At 47.9% G+C, this 24,580-nt stretch overlaps 1 protein-coding gene across 1 annotated transcript in view; it reads left to right on the forward strand.

Moving 5' to 3' along the window:
* LOC139276094 (potassium/sodium hyperpolarization-activated cyclic nucleotide-gated channel 2-like) overlaps window positions 1-24,580 on the forward strand; it is a 335,425-nt gene that overhangs the window by 237,647 nt on the left and 73,198 nt on the right. The window contains exons 6-7 of the mRNA XM_070893567.1: window positions 13,002-13,095; window positions 19,707-19,834. Coding sequence (XP_070749668.1) covers window positions 13,002-13,095; window positions 19,707-19,834 — 222 coding nt within the window. The remainder of the gene's footprint in view (window positions 1-13,001; window positions 13,096-19,706; window positions 19,835-24,580) is intronic.

Genomic DNA, 24,580 nt, shown 5'->3' on the forward strand with positions numbered 1-24,580 from the left:
CCCACTAGAGTGCGCCACAAGGCACTACGGATCAGGCAAGTTTCAAATTTCGACCAGTTGTCACAACCGGGGGCATTGCACACCGGCTCGCCTCTCCCGGCGGTACTGCTCCACATCCCTGCAAACCCGGCACCGAATGTCCCGGCGGAGGCACTGGAAGCTGGTCGCCTGCCCAGAAATGCTTTCCACCGCCATTACCGCCCCTCTGGGACGAAAACAGAAGCAGCAATGAACTGAAAGTCCAGCCCCTGGAGTTTACTTTTCTGTCCAAGCTGGCATTCCCTTCTCTTGCTTTTCCTCTTCCTGTTGCTTTGCTGCCATTTGATATAATTGGATGTAGCTCAGCAAAGAAGCACAGGGACTGTCCTCCTTTGCCTACATATGTCAGTGCGAGGCATATTTGCTGTCAGCCTATCTTTCCTTCAGTGAAACTGTGTTGTGGAATTGATGAGGGGGCCAAAATTGCCCCTTTCTATAAGAACTGTGACCGCTTCAAAGTGGCGGCCACGAGTTGGTAAGAACTCACCACTCAGTCGGCACGGAGGGGCCAACATTTTGAAAATTGTCCTCTAATATTTTTGCAACGGTGTACGGGACCGCCCCGGCTGTCTTCCTGCCCCATCGGGCACGCACTGACCTGTTACCAACCGGCGGTGACCCCCTTTCCACCCCGCGTGGGAAATTGCCCTGCAGGAGCGGATCAGCCACCGTTTGGTGCCCCCAACAGCTTTTCCCGGCGGGAAGGCTCTTGTGGCCGGGCAGCGCGTCCTCCCTTAAAGGCGAGGGTGCACTGCCTCAGCCGGCATTTTATTTTAATTGTCGGCCGACTCCAAAGTTGGCCCGACAATGGCAGCTATTAATTCGGCCGGGCCGCCAACAGGCAGCCCGGCACTCCCTCTTGGGTACCGGGCTGTTCGCCCGACCGAAACCCTCCCTGGTGGCCCAGTGGGTGCCACTAACGTGGCTGCAGAGCTCGCAGCGGCCCTCCCCTTTAACTGAAGGGGAGGGTTGTCGTCACGCGTCAGTGCGATGCGGCGCATCCGCGTGGCGTTGATGTCATCAGCAATGCTGATGACTTGGAGCAGTGGCTGACCCACGCACCAGCCTGGAGCACTGTCCCGCTGCAAAAAATAAAGGAAAGTGCTGAATTTTGCCGGATTCCCCACTCAAACACTTTAAAAAACGGTAAGTGCGTCCTGTTTGGGGCGGAGGGCAATTTCGGCCCGAGGCTTTTCTTACTGCATATGGCTCCAGAAAGGGGCTCCAGACTGCACAAGACCTGCCCACCTTTTGCAAAACACATATAAAAAAGTTAAGAGGAAAAAACAGAACTTACTTGGTGGCTTGAACATAGAAGGCTAGGTTGGAATTACCCCTTTTAATGGGTCTCCTGGATTGGAAAATAGGCCAGAAGTGCATTATTTTTTTCATTTGTTCACAGGATGTGGGCATCGCTGGCAAGGCCAGCATTTATTGTCCATCCCTAATTGCCCTCGAGAAGGTGGTGGTGAGTGCCTTCTTGAACTGCTGCAGTCTGTGTGATGAAGGTGCTCCCAAAGTGCTGTTAGGGCCTAGGTCGTTGCCAGGTGGTCCATCCGTTCTTTTTTCAATTCTTATTATACTTTGTCATAGTGGTTTGGTACAACTGAGTGGCTTGCAAGGCTATTTCAGAAGGCAGTTAAGAGTCAACCACATTGCTGTGGGTCTGGAGTCACATATAGGCCAGGCCGGGTAAGGATGGCAGATATTCTTCCCTGAGGACATTAATGAACCAAATGAGTTTTTATCAGTAGTTCATGGACACCTTTTTATTTCGGATTTATTTAATTAACTGATTTAGACGAGGGGATTAAATGTAGTATCTCCAAATTTGCGGATGACACTAAGTTGGGTGGCAGTGTGAGCTGCGAGGAGGATGCTATGAGGCTGCAGAGTAACTTGGATAGGTTAGGTGAGTGGGCAAATGCATAGCAGATGCAGTATAATGTGGATAAATGTGAGGTTATCCACTTTGGTGGTAAAAACAGAGAGACAGACTATTATCTGAATGGTGACAGATTAGGAAAAGGGGAGGTGCAACGAGACCTGGGTGTCATGGTACATCAGTCATTGAAGGTTGGCATGCAGGTACAGCAGGCGGTTAAGAAAGCAAATGGCATGTTGGCCTTCATAGCGAGGGGATTTGAGTACAGGGGCAGGGAGGTGTTGCTACAGTTGTACAGGGCCTTGGTGAGGCCACACCTGGAGTATTGTGTACAGTTTTGGTCTCCTAACTTGAGGAAGGACATTCTTGCTATTGAGGGAGTGCAGCAAAGATTCACCAGACTGATTCCTGGGATGGTGGGACTGACCTATCAAGAAAGACTGGATCAACTGGCTTGTATTCACTGGAGTTCAGAAGAATGAGAGGGGATCTCATAGAAACGTTTAAAATTCTGACGGGTTTAAACAGGTTCGATGCAGGAAGAATGTTCCCAATGTTGGGGAAGTCCAGAACCAGGGGTCACAGTCTAAGGATAAGGGGTAAGCCATTTAGGACCGAGATGAGGAGAAACTTCTTCACCCAGAGAGTGGTGAACCTGTGGAATTCTCTACCACAGAAAGTAGTTGAGGCCAATTTACTAAATATATTCAAAAGGGAGTTAGATGAAGTCCTTACTACTCGGGGGATCAAGGGGTATGGCGAGAAAGCAGGAAGAGGGTACTGAAGTGCATGTTCAGCCATGAACTCATTGAATGGCGGTGCAGGCTAGAAGGGCTGAATGGCCTACTCCTGCACCTATTTTCTATGTTTTCTATGTTTCTATGTTGAAGCCGCCTGGTCTCTACCTGTTCATGTAGATCAGGGTGAATTAACAAGACCCTTGTCTTAAGTGCTCTTTTCATGAGCAGTTCAGCAGGTGGGATCCCAGTGAGTGAGTGGGGCCTCGTGCGGTAGCTAAGCAGGACTCGGGATAGGCGAGTCTGCAGTGAGCCTTCAGTTACCCTCTTCAAGCCTTGCTTGATGGTTTGCACTGCTCTCTCTGCCTGACCATTGGATGCTGGTTTAAGCAGATGTGGCATGTGTGATCCCGTTGCGGGTCATGAATTCTTTGAACTCAGCACTGGTAAAACATGGCCCGTTGTCGCTCACCAGGATATCGGGTAGGCCATGAGTGGAAATATGGCCTGTGGGCTTACGGTAGTGGCAGCGGACGTGCTAGCTGACATTATCTCCATTCAATCCACTTGGAATACGCGTCTACAACCACAAGGAACATAGTTGATGTGCACCCTAGACTACTGTTTGGAGGCCCAAGACCATAAACTTAGCGGCGCCACTCTGGGTACATTGCTTAACTACAAGCATGTATTACATCTGTGAATGCAGGACTCTCTAAGTCTGCATCGATACTGGGATCTGGCTATCGCTTTCATCATCACGATGCCTGGGTGGGTACTGTGGAGGTCATTGATGAAGGTGTCTCTGCCCTTCTTGGGGACCACTACTCGATTACCCCATAGAAGGCAGTCTGCTTGTATAGACATTTCATCTTCCTGATTTCCACTGGGACACTGGACCAGCTCCCGTGAAGCACACAGCTATTGACTAGCGATAATAAGGGGTCCTGGCTTGTCCAGGTTTTGATCTGCCGGGCAGTGACGGGTGATTGCTCACTCTCAAATGCTTCGAGAAACATGGCTAGATCTGCGGGCTGCGCCATTTCCACCCCCGTGGTGGGCAATGGCAGCCTACTGAGAGCATCAGCGCAGTTTTCAGTGCCAGGCCTGTGGCGGATGGCGTAGTTGTATGCGGACTACGTGAGCGCCCATCTCTGGATGCAGGCCAATGTGTTGGTATTTATCCCATTACTCTCGGAAAACAGGGATATATGTGGCTTATAGTTGGTTTCCAATTTGAATTTTTGCCCAAACGGGTATTGATGCATTTTGTTTACTCCATAGACACAAGCTAAAGCTTCTTTCTCAATCATGCTATAGGCTCTCTCAGCCTTAGACAGACTCCTGGATGCATAAGCAACTGGTTGCAGTTTCCCAAAATCATTAGCTTGTTGCAATACACACCCGATGCCATATGACGACGCATCACATGCTAGTACCAAATGCTTACATGAATCATACAACACAATCAATTTGTTTGAGCATAACAATTTTCTCGTTTTTACAAAGGCATTTTCTTGGCTTTTGCCCTAAACCTATTCGTCCCCTTTCTGTAGTGAGACATGCAGTTGTTCTAACAGTGTGCTAAGACCCAGTAAGAAGTTACCAAAGTAGTTCAGGAGTCCCAGAAACGACCACAGCTCCGTCACGTTCTGTGGCCACTGTGTGTTCTCGATTGTTTCCGTCTTCACGTTGGTGGGCCTGATGCCATCCGCCGGAATCCTCCTTCCCAAGAACTCCACATCAGGCGCCAGGAAAATGCACTTTGAGCGTTTTAACCTGAGCCCCACGCGGTTGAGTCGACTAAGAACCTCCTCCAGATGCTGCAGATGCTCGACTGTGTTCCGACCTGTGACCAAGATGTCGTCCTGGAAGATCACGGTGTGCGGAATCGACTTCAGTCAACTTTCCATGTTTCTCTGGAATATCGCATCATTGATTGGATTCCAAACGGGCATCTGTTATAAACAAAAAAACCTTTGTGGATGTTGATGCAGGTAAGGGCCTTCGATGATTCCTCCAGTTCCTGCGTCATATAGGCTGAAGTCAGATCCAGCTTCATGAACGTCTTTCCTCCCGCCAGCGTTGCAAAGAGGTCGTCAGCCTTTGGTAGTGGGTATTGGTCCTGCAGAGAGAAACGATTGATAGTTACTTGTAATTGCCACAGATTCTGATGGTGCCGTCTCCCTTGAGGACTGGGACAATAGGACTGGTCCACTCGTTGAACTCGATCGGTGAAATGATGCCCTCTCTTTGCAGCTGGTCTAGCTCGATATCTATCCTTTCTCTCATCATGTATGGTACTGCTCTCGCCTTGTGATGGATGGGTCACGCCCCTGGAATTAGATGGATCTGCACTTTTGCTCCTTGGAATTTCCCAATGCCTGGTTCGAACAGCGAAGGAAATTTGTTTAAGACCTGGGCACACGAAGTGTCGTCAGCGGATGATAGCGCTCGGACGTCATCCCAGTTCCAGCGCATCTTTCCCAGCCAGCTCCTGCCGAGCAGCGTGGGACCATCGCCCGGTACCACCCAGAGTGGTAGCTTGTGCACCGCTCCATTGTAGGAGACCTTTACGGCAGTACTTCCAATGACAGGAATCAGTTTTTTTGTGTAAGTTCTTAGTTTCGTGCGAACTGGAGTTAAGATTGGCCTTGAGGCCTTGTTGCACCACAGTCTTTTGAAAGTCTTTTGGCTCACGTCGGTGTCCAGCTCCATTGACATCAGGAGTCCATTTAGTTCAACATTCAACATTATTGGGGGACAATTCGTGGTGAATGTGTGCATTGTGTACCTCTGCCTCCTCGTCGTGATCCTCCGTGCATCTGTCCTCCTCTGCAACATGGTGGTTTGCAGATTTAGCAGGATTTGCAGCTCGCCTGCACACTTGTTGGAGGTGTCCCATTGTTCCACAGCCCTTGTAAACGTACTCTTTGAATCGGCATGAATGGAAACGATGATCACCCCCGCAGCGCCAACAAGATGTTAATGGCCTTGCATTCATCACCCTTGATGGTGGACTCTGAGACATTTATGGACGTGCAGCTGCAGGTATATGTGACCTGCCCTGTACGTTACGATTTGAAAACAACATCACTTTGTTCACAGTACTTGTAGCAGCACTTGTGTGCTGAGAGATTTGCTTCGTATTGTCACTGGTGGCAATGAACGCCTGGGCTATCGCTTTGGCCTTACTCAAGGTTGGGGTTTCCACAGTCAAAAGTTTGCGAAGTATGGTTTCGTGGCCAATGCCAAGTACGAAAAAGTCTCTGGGCATGTGCTCCAAATGTCCTTCAAATTCGCAATGTCCTGCAAGGCGTCTTAGCTCGGCGACATAACGCGCCACTTCCTGGTCTTCAGACCTTTTGTAGGCGTAGGACCGGTACCTCGCCATCAGAATGCTTTCCTTCCAGTTCAAATGCTCTCGGACCAGTGTGCACAAATCTTCGTACGATTTCTCCGTGGGTTTCGCTGGAGTGAACAGATTCTTCATGAGGCCATACGTTGATGCCCCACAGACTGTGAGGAGGATCGCCCTTTGTTTGGCAGCGTTCTCTTCCCCATCTAGCTCATTGGCTATGAAGTATTGGTCGAGTCGCTCCACAAAGGTTTCCCAATCATCTCCCTCTGAGAATTTCTCCAGGATACCCACTGTTCTCTGAATCTTTGTGTTCGCTATCTGGATCTCATCGCCAGTTATTATGTATGGAGAAAGAGTCAGACTGAACACTGTGAGCTCAAAGTAAAGTGTGACCTTAATGTTTTATTGCAGGTCTCCAGAGTGCCTCTCCAACCTGTGAGGCCTCCTTAAATACCTGTGCTCCCAAGAGATTATGGGATCCCTTGGGACTCCAGGGGATGAGCCCTCTGGTGGCTGTACAAAGTAAATACAAGTTTACGTATATTACAAAGATGAGGAGAAATTCTTTCACTCAGAGGGTGGTGAACCTGTGGATTTCTCTACCACAGAAGGCTGTGGAGGCCAAGTCACTGAATATATTTACGAGGGAGATGGATAGATTTCTTGAAACAAAAAGCATCAAGGGGCATGGAGAAAATGCGGGAATATGGTGTTGAGAAAAAGGATCAGTCATGATCATATTGAATAGCGGTGCAAACTCGAAGGGCCGAGTGGCCTACTACTACTCCTATTTTTCTATGTTTCTATGTTTCTATAAAACAAAATGGCCCTTCAAAAAGCACAACAGGTACTGAAACTTCCCAACATATGTATATAGGTCCCATGGGAACATATTTGCTCAGTGGGTCTTCCACTAGCATTTCCCACCCTTCTCCCTCACCCCCCCTCCCTCACCTACTGCTCCTCCTCAATGGGTCCGCTTGAGGGCTGCTATGTGTCTGTGGGAGACAGGACAGATGGCCTAACACGATGCTCTGGACTAGCTCTTGGCCTCGAAGGCCCAGCTGCTGACAGCACTGCTTGAGAATGGGCAGCAGCAGTCTTGGATGGCTGGGATGCAGACCGCGGCAGGTGCAAAGGTGGAATGGCAGTGTTGGGAGCCGGAATGATGTTCTCCTGAGAGAGGACATCGGGTTCCATCTCGGCCAACTGGCTGCCACTCCCAGGGACAGAGCCTCAGCATCTGGAGCTATTATGTTCAGGATAACTCCACAAGACTGTGTTGTAAGCTCAAACCAGTGACCTTGGTCTCTTTAATGTAACTCCAAAGTGAGGAAGCAGCATGCTGGATTGCCTTTTATACTTGCTTGCCCAGGATGCACAGGTGACCCTTAGATCTCCCACAGGTGTGCCCCCTTGTGGCAAGTCTTACACATTGGTGAGGTTTGCATACATAACAGGAGCAATCTGTTGGAGCACAGATTGCTGCCCTACTTCGGTACCGTTAGCTCTCTGTTGGACTGATGGTGCCCCAGACACGATGGCAGCAGTCAGTGCTTGCGTGGCATCAATTTGAGCCTGTATCAGAGCATGCAGCACATTGATGCCACCACGCACTGACGACATGGCAGAATGCAGGTGTAGCGTGGTCTCGGCCTGCCGTTCAAATGCTACTGCCACATCAGCCATGGTCCCGCCATAATCTCTGGGACCTCATAGTCACTTGTTGGTAGCTACCAAGGATGGGCTCGATGGGCTCCTGAGACACAAAAGCAAAGGTTGAGGCGACCTCCACCACACTCAAAGAAAGTGTATCCACGATCTGCGGGATCCTCGCCAATACACCCATTAGCACGCGGTGCATCTGTATTGACTCCCTAGACATAGCCTCCAAGTCAGGTCCTCATCTGCCTGTCTGTGAGTAGGACTCATGGGCTGACTTACCCTCCGGAGAGCTGGTCCCCGAGCTTCTCCTCGCGCTGGGCGTTACTGCAGGCCACTGGGGTCAGGAGCTTCAGCTTCATCGAACCCCGGGAAGATGGCCTCTCTCCACTTGCTCCCAATGAGGATGTGTCACGCTGTACCAGCACACTGCTCTCCATCTCCTCCTCCTCTTCCCTGTCATATGAAAACGTCCGCTCATGGCCAGGCTGCCGCTCTTCTGGCTCATCATCTGTATGCACTAAACAACAGAAGTGAGTTTATCAGCTGGGGAGGGGACAGGAAAAAAGAAAGAAAAACTTGCATTTATATAGCGCCTTTCACGGCCACTGGACATCTCAAAGCCTACAGCCAATGAAGTACTTTTTGGAGTGTAGTCACTGTTGGAATGTGGGAAACATATCAGCTAACTTGCGCACAGCAAACTCCGACAAATAACAATGTGATAATGACTAGATGATCTGGCCTCAAGGCTAAGGGGACTCGCACAAAATGCCCATCTCACTCACATACCGTCACTGTCGAACGGGGGCTCTGCCTCACCGCCCTCCACTGCCACGACTGCAGGGCCCATGAGGGTGGGCATCGCTCCTCCACCTCGGTGAGGTCCTGGAGGTAGGGCTCACCTCCACCCCAACGATGCAGCTGTCGCATATTATGCACGTGTTTGACCTGCAATGACAAAAACAAAATGTTGTTAGTGGCTGTGGAGGTGCTGGTGTGCCACATGTGTCTGCAGTACTCGCGAGTAATATGAGGAAGTATGCATATCTGCATTTCATCCTGCGTGACATCGCATAATGGATGTGTGAACGGTGAGTCTGGGGCACAAGCAACTGTCAGTAAGTATGAGGCTCAGGCCTGTAACCACATATGAAGAGTTGAAAGGTGCTACTAGGTGGGCTCAGACTGAGTAAGGAACTAGAAGGTGAGAGATACTTGGATGGGCAGGGCATGTCTGGTGAGGCAATACAGAGGTCTCAGGCTGGCTTTAGCAAGGAGGAGCATAGGGGTAGGCACTGAAAAATCTTTACATTGTGTGAGGTTCACATGAAGGCATTGGAAGGTGAATGGAAAGGGTACTCACCCTGATGACCCTAGTAAGGTCATTGAATTTATTGAGACATTGTATCGCTGTTGTGGCCACTGTGATTATGGTTGCAACGTGCTGTGTCACCTCCCATCACAGCCTTGTCAAAAACCTAGGCGGTGGCCTTCGTCCCCCTGCAGGCTGCAGGGCATTCTAACAACTCTCCACTGCCTCCAGCAGGGCATCAAGGATTGTAAGCGACGTGGGGAAATAGCTGCCGTCCTCCTTGCTCCTCCATTTTCGTGCTCTGAAGACACTATGGAGCCTAAACTGCTCATGCGCTAATTTACCTTGTCGCGCCTTTAAGACTCGGATTTTTCCAGGATCAGAATCGAAATTCAGCGCATGCACAATAGGTCCGTAAAATTTACTGACCAAACTTTCATGATCACTGTTGTGTATCTGTACGTCGTCGTACGGAGTTGGGTGTGTATTACAACAAGCTAACATTGCGGGGAAGTTGCAACCTGTCGCCTATGCTTCCAGGAGCTTGTCTAAGGCCGAGAGGGCCTACAGCATGATTGAGAAAGAGGCATTAGCGTGTGTGTTCGGGGTAAAGAAAATGAATCAGTACCTATTTGGCCTCAAATTTGAGCTGGAAACCGATCACAAGCCCCTCATATCCCTGTTCGCTGAAAACAAGGGGATAAATACTAATGCCTCAGCCCGCATACAAAGGTGGGCACTCGCACTATCAGCATCCGCCACAGGCCAGGCACCGAGAACTGTGCGGATGCTCTCAGTCGGCTGCCATTGCCCACCACGGGGGTGGAAATGACGCAACCTGCAAACTTGTTGATGGTAGCGCAGCCCACAGACTTGTTGATGGTCATGGAAGCATTTGAAAATGATAAATCACCTGTCACAGCCCGCCAGATTAGGACTTGGACCAGCCAAGATCCTCTGCTGTCCCTAATAAAAAACTGTGTACTGCATGGGATTTGGGCCAGCATCCCCGTTGAAATGCAAGAGCCAATCAAGCCGTTCCAGCGGCGAAAGGATGAGCTGTCCATTCAGGCAGACTGCCTGTTGTGGAGTAACCGCGTAGTGCTACCAAAAAAGGGCAGGGAGACGTTTATCTCGGATCTCCACAGCACACACCCGGGTATAGTAATGATGAAAGCGATAGCCAGATCCCACGTGTGGTGGCCTGGTATCGACTCTGACTTAGAGTCCTGTGTACGGCAATGCAGCATATGTGCTCAGTTGAGCAACGTGCCCAGAGAGGCACCACTAAGTTTATGGTCCTGGCCCTCCAGACCATGGTCGAGGATCCATGTCGACTATGCGGGCCCGTTCCTCGGTAAAATGTTCCTGGTGGTGGTGGATGCTAATGCCGGGAAGCACCGCCACCGCCACCATTGAAAGCCTGAGGGCCATGTTTGCCACCCGCGGCCTGCCTGACATACTGGTCCGTGACAATGGGCCATGTTTCACCAGTGCCGAATTTAAAGAATTCATGACCCGCAATGGGATCAAACATGTCACCTCGGCCCCGTTTAAACCAGCCTCCAATGGGCAGGCAGTACAAACCATCAAACAGAGCCTTAAACGAGTCACAGAAGGCTCACTCCAAACCCGCCTGTCGTAGACCCCACTCGCTCACAGGGGTGCCCCCGGCTGAGCTACTCATAAAAAGGACACTTAAAACCAGACTCTCGCTGGTTCACCTCAACCTGCATGATCAGGTAGAGAGCAGGCAGCAGCAACAAAATGTAAACGATGGTCGCGCCACTATGTCACGGGAAATTGATCTGTATGACCCTGTGTATGTGCTAAACTATGGACATGGTCCCAAGTGGATCACGGGCACGGTGATAGCTAAAGAAGGGAATAGGGTGTTTGTAGTCAAACTGGACAATGGACAAATTTGCAGAAAGCACCTGGACCAAATGAGGCTGCGGTTCACAGAGTGCCCTAAACAACCCACAGCAGACACCGCCTTTTTCGAGCCCACAACACACACTCAAAGGATCAATGACACCACGCTGGACCAGGAAATCGAACCCATCACGCCAAACAGCCCAGCAAGGCCAGGATCACCTAGCAGCCCTGCATGGCCAACAACACGCCAGCCCAGCAAGGGCACAGCCAACACACCAGAACAGACATTTGTACCGAGGCGGTCTACCAGGGAAAGAAAGGTTCCCGACCGCCTCACCTTGTAAATAGTTTTCACTTTGACTTTTTGGGGGGGGGGGGGGGGGGGGGGGGGGGTGGAGTGATGTTGTGTATCTGCAAAGCATGCACTCCCATGTTCCGCCACCAGGGAGCTCATCCCCTGAAGTCGCAAGGGAACCCAGCATTCCTTGGGAGCACTGTATATAAGCCAGCCCCTAAGGCCTGTTCCTCACTCTGGAGTGTCTTATTAAAGACTGAGGTCACTGTTCCTTTAACCTCCCTGTGTGCAGCCTCATCTGTGTTAGAAACACAATAATCACCCCCCCCAGCTCTGATGTGCAATAGCTGATTTAGCGTCCCTGTCAGCTCTTCGACCGATTCTGATGAATTTCCGGGCAGGGGGAACAAACTTTTTCACAGTGCTAAAAGTACCGCTTTGCCTGGATTAATGCTGCAACAGTGGCGTGAATGAATTTCTCCCCCATAGAGTACAAAAGCAAGGATGTTAAGCTAAACCTTTATAAAACACTGATTCGGCCTCAGCTGGAGTATTGTGTTCAACTCTGGGAACCACTCTTTTGGAAGAATGTCAAGGCCTTAGAGAGATTTACTAGAATGGACCAGGGATGAGGGGCTTCACTTATATGGAGAGACCGGGAAGCTGGAATTGTTCTCCATAGAACAGGGAAGGTTGAGAGGAGATTTGATAGAGGTGTTGAAAATCAGGATTGATTTTGATAGAATAAATAAGGAGAAACTGGTTCCAGTCGCAGAAGTGTTGGTAACCAGAGGGCACAGATTTATTTGTTGATGTCGCTGGCAAGGCTATCATTTATTACCCATCTCTAGTTGACCTTGAAAAGGTGATAAGGTGATTGTGAGCTGTATTTCTGAACTGCTGCAGTTCATGTTGTGAAGGTACTCCTGCAGTGCTGTTATGTAATGAGTTTTTAATCTTGTTATAGTTTTTTCTTGGAGTTTCATACAACTGATTGGCTTGTTAGGCCATTCCGGAGGTCAGTTAAGAGTCACAGAAAGAAAGACTTGGATTTATGTAGCGCTCTTCATGACCACCGAATGTCTCAAAGTGTTTTACAGCCAATGAAGTTCTTTTGGAGTCAAACAGCAATGTGATAATGACCAGATAATCTGTTTTTTTGTTATGTTGATTGAGGGATAAATATTGGCCAGGACACCAGGGATAACTCCTCTGCTCTTCTTCAAAATAGCACCATAGGATTTTTTACATCCACTTGAGAGCAGACAGGGCCTTGGTTTCACATCTCATCCAAAAGACAACACCTCTGACAGTGTAGCACTGCACTGGAGTGTCAACTTAGATTTTTTGTGCTCAAGCTCCCTGGAGTGGGATTTAGAACCCACAACCTTCTAACTCAGAGGCAAGAGTGCTACTCACTGAGCCACAGCTGACGCTACTGTGGATCTAGAGTCACATTTAGACCAGACAGCAAGTTTCCTTCCTAAACGACGTTAGTGATAATCCAATAACTTCATGGTCACTATTAATGATACTAAGTTTTTACTCCAGAGTTTTTTTTAAACTGAATTCAAATTCATAAACTCTATGATGGGACTTGAACTCACATCTCCAGATTATTAATCCAGGTTTATTAGACCGGTGACATAACCACTACACGACCATATCCGGTGTATTAGATGCTGTACATTTTTAATATTATGATATAGGCTTTTTATACATATAAAGTAACTGGGTTAACTTGTACAGTACTCCCTGATTTGAGATATCCTAAATGTCATATTAATATTGTAAATTTGTGTACAGAAGAATTCTGTTTTATTTTACAGAATGCCTGGTGGGCTGATCAGTATTCAGCGGCAGTGTTTCGTGCTATCTCTCACACACTAGGAAACAGTTATGGGACAGGAGGCCTACCTACAGGTACCAAAATGTATCAAAGTATATCAGCAATCAGATCTAAGCTTAAAACAGAATTCAAATACCCTGATAAGCTGTATTTTCCTTCCAAGTCCCCTGAAGAAAATTTATATATTTTATTATTGAGCAATGAACACTGCTGCATGAAGAAAACCAAATATCAGCTTGTGCATTCGTTGCTGTAATAAATCTCCTATGTATATTGGAATTTGTAGTCCAATTACAGGAATTAACTTCAATATCTACAGGACTACAATTCATGCACATTCATGTTCTAAGGGAGTGCTGCACTGTCAGAGGTGCTGTCTTTCGGATGAAATGTTAAACCAAGGTTAAACCAAGGCTCTCTAAGGTGAACGTAAATAATCACAAGGCACTATTCAAAAAGGGCAGGGGAGTTATCCCTGGTGTCCTGGCCAATATTTATCTCTCAATCAAAAAACTAAAACAGATTGGGCCCAAGTTTCCACACGATAAAAAACGGGTGCCCCTCCGAGCTGGGCGCCCGTTTTTCACGCCTAAAACGGCTCCTAAAAAAAAAAATCGCAATTCTGGAGCGTTCTGCAGCTCCTTGTCTGCCTGGCGTGGCGCCCAGGGGGGCGGAGCCTACAGTCGCGCCGATTTTGTAAGTGGGAGGGGGCGGGTACTATTTAAATTAGTTTTTTTCCTGCCGGCAACGCTGCGCGTGCGCGTTGGAGCGTTCGCGCACGCGCAGTGTGAAAAAAGCATTGGCACTCGGCCATTTTTGTAGTTCTTTGTAGCTGTTTAATTTTTGAAATTTTTTAAAATAAATGCCATCAGCACATCAGCACTTGCAGCCTTCTCACTGTCTCCTTCCCCCTCCCACCCCCGCGGGAAGAAATGGCGCCTCCCCCCCCCCCCCCGCGGGGAAGAACGGGCGCCTCCTACCCCCCCGCGGGAAGAACGGGCGTCTCCTCCCCCCCCGCAGGAAAGAACGGGCGCCTCCTCCTCCCTCCACCCCCCCCCGCCGCGGGAAGAACGGGCGCCTCAGGCTGACTGCAGCATTCTCTGTGCCTTCACACAGGTAGGAAGATGGTTTATTTAATCTTTTCTTTGGTTATAAATGTTTATTCAGGTTGGATTTATTTGTATAATATTTGTAGAAGTATAAATAAGGATTTATTGTAGAATTTAATGACTTCCCTTCCCCCCCTCCCCCCCCACCTCGTTCTGGACGCCTAATTTGTAACCTGCGCCTGATTTTTTAATGTGTAGAACAGGTTTTTTCAGTTCTACAAAAATCTTCACTTGCTCCATTCTAACTTAGTTTGGAGTACGTTTTCACTGTGGAAACTTTGAAATCAGGCGTCAGTGGCCGGAAACGCCCCCTTTTGAAGAAAAAATTCTGTTCCAAAGTAGAACTGTTCTACCTGACTAGAACTGCAGAAAAAAAAATGTGGAGAATTGCGATTTCTAAGATAGTCCGTTCTCCACCAGTTGCTCCTAAAAATCAGGCGCAAATCATGTGGAAACTTGGGCCCTTAATCTGGTCATTATCACATTGCAGTTTGTGGAACCTTGCTGTGTGCAAATTGGCTGCCATGTTTCCTACATTACAACAGTGACTGCATTTTAGAAGTACAGTTGGGACCTCCCTTATTCGGGACTCCCTTATCCGGCACCATCCCTCATCTGGCATGATTCTGATGGCCAAGGGCGCATACACAGAACGCGGCCGACTTCCACCCCGACTTTGGGGCCCGCCGACACTCTGCCTGCTGAGGGCCTGTCGACACTTCACGGCCCGCCCGGGGCACCAACCTCCTCCCCGCCTCCCCGACCTCGGCCGCCTCCTCTACCCTCGGGCTGACCTCCCGTTATCCGGCAAAATCCCTTATTTGGCACAGGGTGCCGGATAATGGAGGTTCAACCTGTACTTAATTGGCTGTGAAACGCTTTGGGCAACCTTGAAGTTGTGAGAGACACTATATAAATACAAGTTCTTTCTTTTCATTTCTTTATTGCATGGTCACTATATAGTTGGCACATGGTAGCTACAGAGGAATACATTGGTGCAATAAGATAGTCAGTATTTTGTGTAGCAGTTAGCCTAGAGTTTCCTCTTTTTGTGTAATTTATGTTAGCAGGTTTAGATAGACTCGAATGGAAAGCTGCTGTTACACCCAGTTTTTCTAGGTCAGCCCAGTAGCATGATTTGGGGGAAAATTTAGATAGGATACTAATGGTGGGGGCATATAATAACATGTAAGTCAATTTTTAGGAATGGAGACAATTAAAAAGGAGTGTCACAATTGGGAACAGAAATTCTGAAAGCTTTTAGAGAGCTCCAAAGGCATCTCAATCCAGTTAGCAGCCTTTATAAAGGCTGAAGAGGGAGTGAAATAAAAATCCCACACAACACAGTTGTAATATCTTCTTTACGACATCACACTCAAGATGGTGCAGGACATTCTAAAAAGGGAGGGAGAACAGCCAGTTGTCGTGGTGCACATTGGTACCAACGACATAGGTAAAAAAAGGGATGAGGTCCTACGAAACGAATTTAAGGAGCTAGGAGCTAAATTAAAAAGTAGGACCTCAAAAGTAGTAATCTCGGGATTGCTACCAGTGCCACGTGCTAGTCAGAGTAGGAATCGCAGGTTAGAGCAGATGAATACGTGGCTTGAGCAGTGGTGCAGCAGGGAGGGATTCAAATTCCTGGGGCATTGGAACCGGTTCTGGGGGAGGTGGGACCAGTACAAACCAGACGGTCTGCACCTGGACAGGACCGGAACCAATGTCCGAGGTGGAGTGTTTGCTAGTGCTGTTGGGGAGGAGTTAAACTAATATGGCAGGGGGATGGGAACCAATGCAGGGAGACAGAGGGAAACAAAAAGGAGACAAAAGCAAAAGACAGAAAGGAGATGAGGAAAAGTGGAGGGCAGAGAAACCCAAGGCAAAGAACAAAAAGGGCCACTGTACAGCAAAATTCTAAAAGGACAAAGGGTGTTAAAAAAACAAGCCTGAAGGCTTTGTGTCTTAATGCAAGGAGTATCCTTAATAAGGTGGATGAATTAACTGTGCAAATAGATGTCAACAAATATGATGTGATTGGGATTACGGAGACGTGGCTCCAGGATGATCAGGGCTGGGAACTCAACATCCAGGGGTATTCAACATTCAGGAAGGATAGAATAAAAGGAAAAGGAGGTGGGGTAGCATTGCTGGTTAAAGAGGAGATTAATGCAATAGTTAGGAAGGACATTAGCTTGGATGATGTGGAATCTATAAGGATAGAGCTGCAGAACATCAAAGGGCAAAAAACGTAAGTGGGAGTTGTGTACAGACCTCCAAACAGTAGTAGTGATGTTGGGGAGGGCATCAAACAGGAAATTAGGGGTGCATGCAATAAAGGTGCAGCAGTTATAATGGGTGACTTTAATATGCACATAGATTGGGCTAGCCAAACTGGAAGCAATACGGTGGAGGAGGATTTCCTGGAGTGCTTAAGGGATGGTTTTCTGGACCAATATGTCGAGGAACCAACTAGGGGGGAGGCCATCTTAGACTGGGTGTTGTGTAATGAGAGAGGATTAATTAGCAATCTCGTTGTGCGAGGCCCCTTGGGGAAGAGTGACCATAATATGGTGGAATTCTGCATTAGGATGGAGAATGAAACAGTTAATTCAGAGACCATGGTCCAGAACTTAAAGAAGGGTAACTTTGAAGGTATGAGGCGTGAATTGGCTAGGATAGATTGGCGAATGATACTTAAGGGGTTGACTGTGGATGGGCAATGGCAGACATTTAGAGACCGCATGGATGAACTACAACAATTGTACATTTCTGTCTGGCGTAAAAATAAAAAAGGGAAGGTGGCTCAACCGTGGCTATCAAGGGAAATCAGGGATAGTATTAAAGCCAAGGAAATGGCATACAAATTGGCCAGAAATAGCAGCGAACCCGGGGACTGGGAGAAATTTAGAACTCAGCAGAGGAGGACAAAGGGTTTGATTAGGGCAGGGAAAATGGAGTACGAGAAGAAGCTTGCAGGGAACATTAAGACGGATTGCAAAAGTTTCTATAGGTATGTAAGGAGAAAAAGGTTAGTAAAGACAAACGTAGGTCCCCTGCAGTCAGAATCAGGGGAAGTCATAACGGGGAACAAAGAAATGGCAGACCAATTGAACAAGTACTTTGGTTCGGTATTGACTAAGGAGAACACAAACAACCTTCCGGATATAAAGGGGTCAGAGGGTCTAGTAAGGAGGAGGAACTGACGGAAATCTTTATTAGTCAGGAAATTGTGTTGGGGAAATTGATGGGATTGAAGGCCGATAAATCCCCAGGGCCTGATGGACTGCATCCCAGAGTACTTAAGGAGGTGGCCTTGGAAATAGCGGATGCATTGACAGTCATTTTCCAACATTCCATTGACTCTGGATCAGTTCCTATCGAGTGGAGGGTAGCCAATGTAACCCCACTTTTTAAAAAAGGAGGGAGAGAGAAAACAGGGAATTATAGACCGGTCAGCCTGACCTCAGTAGTGGGTAAAATGATGGAATCAATTATTAAGGATGTCATAGCAGCGCATTTGGAAAGAGGTGACATGATAGGTCCAAGTCAGCATGGATTTGTGAAAGGGAAATCATGCTTGACAAATCTTCTGGAATTTTTTGAGGATGTTTCCAGTAGAGTGGATAAGAGAGAACCAGTTGATGTGGTATATTTGGACTTTCAGAAGGCTTTCGACAAGGTCCCACACAAGAGATTAATGTGCAAAGTTGAAGCACATAGGATTGGGGGTAGTGTGCTGACGTGGATCGATTGGTAGACAGGAAGCAATGAGTAGGAGTAAATGGGTACTTTTCAGAATGGCAGGCAGTGACTAGTGGGGTACCGCAAGGTTCTGTGCTGGGGCCCCAGCTGTTTACACTGTACATTAATGATTTAGACAAGGGGCTTAAATGTAGTATCTCCCAATTTGCGGATGACACTAAGTTGGGTGGCAGTGTGAGCTGCGAGGAGAATGCTATGAGGCTGCAGAGTGACTTGGATAAGTTAGGTGAGTGGGCAAATGCATGGCAGATGAAGTATAATGTGGATAAATGTGAGGTTATCCACTTTGGTGGTAAAAACAGAGAGACAGACTATTATCTGAATGGTGACAGATTAGGAAAAGGGGAGGTGCAACGAGACCTGGGTGTCATGGTACATCAGTCATTGAAGGTTGGCATGCAGGTACAGCAGGCGGTTAAAAAAACAAATGGCATGTTGGCCTTCATAGCGAGGGGATTTGAGTACAGGGGCAGGGAGGTGTTGCTACAGTTGTACAGGGCCTTGGTGAGGCCACACCTGGAGTATTGTGTACAGTTTTAGTCTCCTAACTTGAGGAAGGACATTCTTGCTATTGAGGGAGTGCAGTGAAGGTTCACCAGACTGATTCCCGGGATGGTGGGACTGACCTATCAAGAAAGACTGGATCAACTGGGCTTGTATTCACTGGAGTTCAGAAGAATGAGAGGGGACTTCATAGAAACATTTAAAATTCTGACGGGTTTAGACAGGTTAGATGCAGGAAGAATGTTCCCAATGTTGGGGAAGTCCAGAACCAGGGGTCACAGTCTAAGGATAAGGGGTAAGCCATTTAGGACCGCGATGAGGAGAAACTTCTTCACCCAGAGAGTGGTGAACCTGTGGAATTCTCTACCACAGAAAGTTGTTGAGGCCAATTCACTAAATATATTCAAAAGGGAGTTAGATGAAGTCTTTACTAATAGGGGGATCAAGGGGTATGGCGAGAAAGCAGGAATGGGGTACTGAAGTTGCATGTTCAGCCATGAACTCATTGAATGGCGGTGCAGGCTAGAAGGGCCGAATGGCCTTGTCCTGCACCTATTTTCTATGTTTCTATGTTTCTATGGCTTCAATCTGGAACTTGTCAGGTGATCTTGTCACATGATGCTTTTATTGTATTTACATGAATAATTGCATTACCATAGTATTCCACTAGGTGGAGCTATATTAATGCAGTCACCTCCCACACAACCATACATCGTTCCTCAAGAAAGTCAGAAGGGAATCACAAGGTAGCAGTCATGCTCCCCTTTCTGATAACTTCCCATTACTATAGCTCAATTAGCTACAGTTAAAATATGGCTGATGGACTAGTGTACACAATTTATGGACTAAAAAGCAAATGACTGTCAGTTAAAATTTTCTCTTTAAAGGTTCTTCAGGAATGGAAATATTTGGACCTACTGGTTGATGTTTTAATAACATACACATATACCATTGTCAAGCATCTATACTGAAAATTGAGGAGGCAGTGAGCAAGTAACTTGTTCTAAGGTCCTCCTGTCTGCTCTCTTGTTAACATGCATGAAAATAGTTGAGGATGGATTGTCATTAAAGTCGATGTTCCTTCCATCCTTTTAGGGGAGCACCAAACCTCCTCTCAATGCTAATTACAGTCCACCAATGCACTGCAGTATAGTGATATCAATCTCAAATCTACTTTGTTACAGTCAGTATCAACAAAAGTAGGGGGAAAAAAATTAAAAGTTGCAGGCAATATTTAATATTAAAAGGGTTATTTTTTTTAGTAATTATAATTCATGAAATAAGGTATTTTTCATTGAACTTTCTTACAGAATTAACAGAGGTTGCATTCACGGTAGTCAGTATGATTTCTGGAGCTATGATACATGCAATAATGGTGGCAAATATGGCGGCTCTGGTATTAAATGCAGATGTTCCAGGACGAAAGTACAAAGAAAAGGTTTGTGAAGTTTAATATGAAAAATGCTTATGTCTAGTTATAATGTATAGACATGCACAACAAAACTTAGTTTTCTGTCTATGTCAGCTCATTAGTTTTTTTAGTTTAGGTCATCTTAGTATTTTCTTACAGTAAACTTTCATTTTTAATTGATATCTTACATTTAAACTCGTCCCCTCTCCATCAGATTTAAACTGTAGAAATTCATCTTTGAATGTGTCCTATTCTCCAAACATTTTTGTTAGTTCAGAGGATGCTATAGAAAGATATGCCCCAGTGAGATTGTCGGATTTATTTAAGGCTGGTGCTTAATTTATGGATGCGTTAGTTTGCAACACCTAAAGCTCTGATTAGGTCCCGTTGATCACAAGACCTGATCGCTGATTGGTCCCCTTGGAGGATAAAACATACCCAACAGTTTCTGTGGAATGTGTAATTAGAACCGTCCTGCCTTTATAATCAATGATTTTGCAAAGTGTAATTTGAGCCATCCTGATTGCCGACTCCAGCAGACCAGAGCTCATTTAGAACAGACAGGACTCGCTCTCACGGGATAAGACCTACTCCCACTCACCACCCCCGGGTTCCTGACCTTCTCCCCTGCCCAAGTTCCTCACCCACGGATTCATGACCTTTACCCCCACCCCCCCCTCAAGGTTTCCTAACCTTCGCTTCCCCCCCTCCCCCCCCCCCCCCCCCCCCCGCCATAGATGGGGCATTGAGAGAGAGAGAACATGGTGCTGGTGCAAAGTGGGTGGGATTGGAAAAACATGATCCGTCTTGCCATCTGGATCACGTTCTTGCTGTCAATATCCCCCCCACCCCTCACCTTTGGACCTGGATCATGTTCTTCCCCCATTCCCACTGTGCTCTCCGTGTTCTTTACCCCACCCCCCAGAGAGTTCCTGACCTCCTCTCCCTGAATTCACTTTTTCTCTCTCCCCTCCAATCCCCTCTCCCCGTCCCCTCTGTCGCTCCCCTCCAATCCCCTCTCCCCTGTCCACTCTCTCTCTGCCTCCCCCCAGACTCTCTCTCTGCCTCTCTCTGTCCCACTCTCTCTGCCCCTCTCTCCCCCACTCTCTCTCACTCTCTCACTCTCCCCACTACCTCTCACTCTCTGCCCCAGTCTCTCTCTCTCTACCCAGTCTCTCTCTCTCTCCTCACTCTCTCTCTCTCTCTCTCTCTCCCCCCACTCTCTCTCACTCTCTCACTCTTCCCACTACCTCTCTCTCTCTCTCTCTGCCCCAGTCTCTCTCCCCTACTCTCTCAGTCTCCCCCAATCTCTCTCTCTCCCCCAGTCTATCTCTCTGTCCCACTCTCTCTTAGAAGGCCGTGAAAATGTTTTGTGTATCTAATCACAGCGATATTCCACGCAAAAGTCCTGGAGATAACCCAAAATCCCCAGTAGCAGGCTCAGGCTCGAGCTGCAGCCTGGTTCAGCCCCACTTGCGGCTTCCTCATATATCGTACTGCACATGCCCGACCAGATCGAATGCGCCTGCGCAAAAAGGGGCGGAGTCCATGGCGCGCCTGTGCCGAAGGACATAAAAATGTTTGTGCATATAATTACTCTGTTAAGTTGTTGCTGGGATTGGGAATAATGCAAAAATGTTCTGTTGGAGTTAAAGGGCAACACTTGATGAAAATGTTTTTCAGACTTCATCCTTTGTAAACATGACACAATGACACAATGATTTTTATTATATCAGTTACTTATTCAGTAAGACAGTGAGATAGAAATTTCCCTCCGCCCAAAAAACAAGTCGCACTCTCCGTTTTTCGGCACTTTGAATTTTTTCCGGTCGAAGCGGATGTTGTGGCGGCTGCGGGCCGGAAATGCTCTTGCACTGGGTCGTCTGCCCTGACCAGTCATCAGCGCATCGCTGATGGCGTCAACGCGAAGTGGACGTGCCGCGCCGCGCTGACACGTAACAACGTTCGTCCACTTCAGTTAAAGGGGAGGGCCTCTGCAAGCTCTGCATATTTTTCACATAGGTTCACTGGGCCACCAGGGAGGGTTTCGGCTGGGCCAGTGGCCTAGCACCCAAGAAGAAGTACCAGGCTGCCTGTTGGCGGCTCGACCGAATCCGGGGGCATAATAAAAAATAAAATGGCGTCACCGGCAGGCCACCTCCCCTTTAAGGGTGACCGTGCAGCCGACCAACAAGAAGTGCACCGACAGAAAAAGTTGTCAGTGGCACCGACCGGCAGTGGTGTCGCTCCCACGTGGCAATTCCACAAAAGGGCAATTTCCAGCAGGGCAATGTCAGCAAGGCGTCGCCGCCAGTTGGTAAGGGGTCGGGCATGCATGCTGCGAAGGCAAAACGGGCAGAACGGTCCCCTACACAGCTCCAACCCTGAGGAAGGGCAATGTTTAAAATGGTGGCCCTCTGCAGAGGCTCGGTGGCCATTCCATACTTTTGAAGTGTAGACAATGTTGTAATGTAAGAAATGCAGCAGCCAATTTCCACCCAGCAAGGTCACACAAATAGCAAAATGATAATGACCAGATAATCTGTTGGTTGAGGGATAAATGTTGACCAGGACACAAGGGAGATTCCTCTGCTCTTCTTTGAATAGTGCCATGATCTTTTACATAAACCAGAGGGTTTAACATCTCATCTGAAACACGGTACCTCTAATAATGCAGCAATCCCTTAGTACTGCACAGAAAAGTCAGCTTAGATTATGTGCTTAAGTCACTGGAGTGGGACATGAACCTACAACCATCTGACTCAGAGGTGAGAGTCCTACCAACTGAGCCATGGTTGACATTATATTGAATAGAGTTCTGATTGAAATTACCCAGAATCTACTATTATTGAGGGGTATGGTCAATGTCTTGTATGTCTTTCATCTAAACTTGACATCTATGCTTGTCAAAGTGCCCTTGGGTTTTCCTCACTGACTCCAGTTTTAGGTGATGATTCTCCAGAAATGCAAGTGCCTGAATAATTAGCATCATGCAATTAGGTAAAAAAAATTAAATTGGTTCTATTCTTGATATTTCACGATCTCAAAAAAACTCTGGAATCTCAAACTCTGTGCCGATCATTGACATAGCTCTGTCCCAATGCAAAAGAGTTGTTGACTTGAGTTTCTTGCATTCACGCCAATAATGCACTAACATAGATTTACGCCTAAAAATAGGATCCATAGTATTGTGTTCCTAACACAGATGAGGCTGCACACAGGGAGGTTAAAGTAACAATGACCTCAGTAATTAATAAGACACTCCAGAGTCAGGAACAGGCCTTAGGGGCTGGCTTATATACAGTGCTCCCAAGGGATGCTGGGGTCCCTTGGGACTTCAGGGGATGAGCTTGTTGGCGGAACATGGAAGTGCATGCTTTACAGATACACAACATCACTCCCCCCCAAAGTCAAAGTGAAAACTATTTACAAGGTGAGGCGGTCGGGAGCCTTTCTTTCCCTGGTGGACCGCCTCGTACAAATGTCTGTTCTGGTGTGTTGGCTGTGCCCTCGCTGGGCTGGCATGTTGTTGGCCCTGCAGGGCTGCTGGGTGAGCCTGGCCTTGCTGGGCTGTTGGGCGTGATGGGTTCGATTTCCTGGTCCGGCGTGGTGTCGTTGATCCTTTGGGTGTGTGTTGTGGGCTCAAAAAAGGTGGTGTCTGCTGTGGGTTGTTCAGGACAGTCTGTGAACCGCAGCCTCGTTTGGTCCAGGCGCTTTCTGCAAATTTGTCCATTGTCTAGTTTGACTACAAACAGCCTACTCCCTTCTTTAGCTATCACTGTGCCATCGATCCACTTGGGACCATGTCCATAGTTTAACACATACACAGGGTCATTCAGATCAATTTCCAGTGACACAGTGGCGCGACCATCATTTACATTTTGTTGCTGCCGCCTGCTCTCTACCTGATCATGTGATCATGCAGGTTGGGGTGAACCAGCGAGAGTCTGGTTTTAAGTGTCCTTTTCATGAGTAGCTCAGCCGGGGGCTGAGCAGTACTCACGACAGGCGGGTTTGGAGTGAGCCTTCTGTGGCTCGTTTAAAGCTCTGTTTGATTGTTTGTACTGCCCGCTCTGCCTGCCCATTGGAGGCTGGTTTAAATGGGGCCGAGGTGACATGTTTGATCCCACTGCGGGTCATGAATTCTTTAAATTCGACACTGGTGAAACATAGCCCGTTGTCACTGACCAGTATGTCAGGCAGGCCGTGGGTGGCAAACATGGCCCTCAGGCTTTCAATGGTGGTGGTGGCGGTGCTTCCCGACATTATTTCACATTCAATCCATTTTGAAAAAGCACCTACCACCACCAGGAACATTTTACCGAGAAACGGGCCCGCATAGTCGACATGAATCCTCGACCATGGTCTGGAGGGCCAGGACCACAAACTTAGTGGTGCCTTTCTGGGCGCATTGCTCAACTGAGCACATACGCTGCATTGCCGTACACAGGACTCTTAAGTCAGAGTCGATACCGGGCCACCACACGTGGGATCTGGCTATCGCTTTCATCATTACTATATCCGGGTATGTGCTGTGGAGATCCGAGGTGAATGTCTCCCTGCCCTTTTTTGGGAGCACTACGCAGTTACCCCACAACAGGCAGTCTGCCTGAATGGACAGCTCGTCCTTTCGCCGCTGGAACGGCTTGATTGGCTCTTGCGTTTCAACGGGGATGCTGGCCCAAATCCCATGCAGTATACAGTTGTTTATGAGGGACAGCAGAAGATCTTGGCTGGTCCAAGTCCTAATCTAGCGGGACGTGACAGGTGATT

The sequence above is a fragment of the Pristiophorus japonicus genome, chromosome 11 (assembly GCF_044704955.1).
Source record: "Pristiophorus japonicus isolate sPriJap1 chromosome 11, sPriJap1.hap1, whole genome shotgun sequence".
In the NCBI taxonomy this organism is placed as follows: domain Eukaryota; kingdom Metazoa; phylum Chordata; class Chondrichthyes; family Pristiophoridae; genus Pristiophorus; species Pristiophorus japonicus.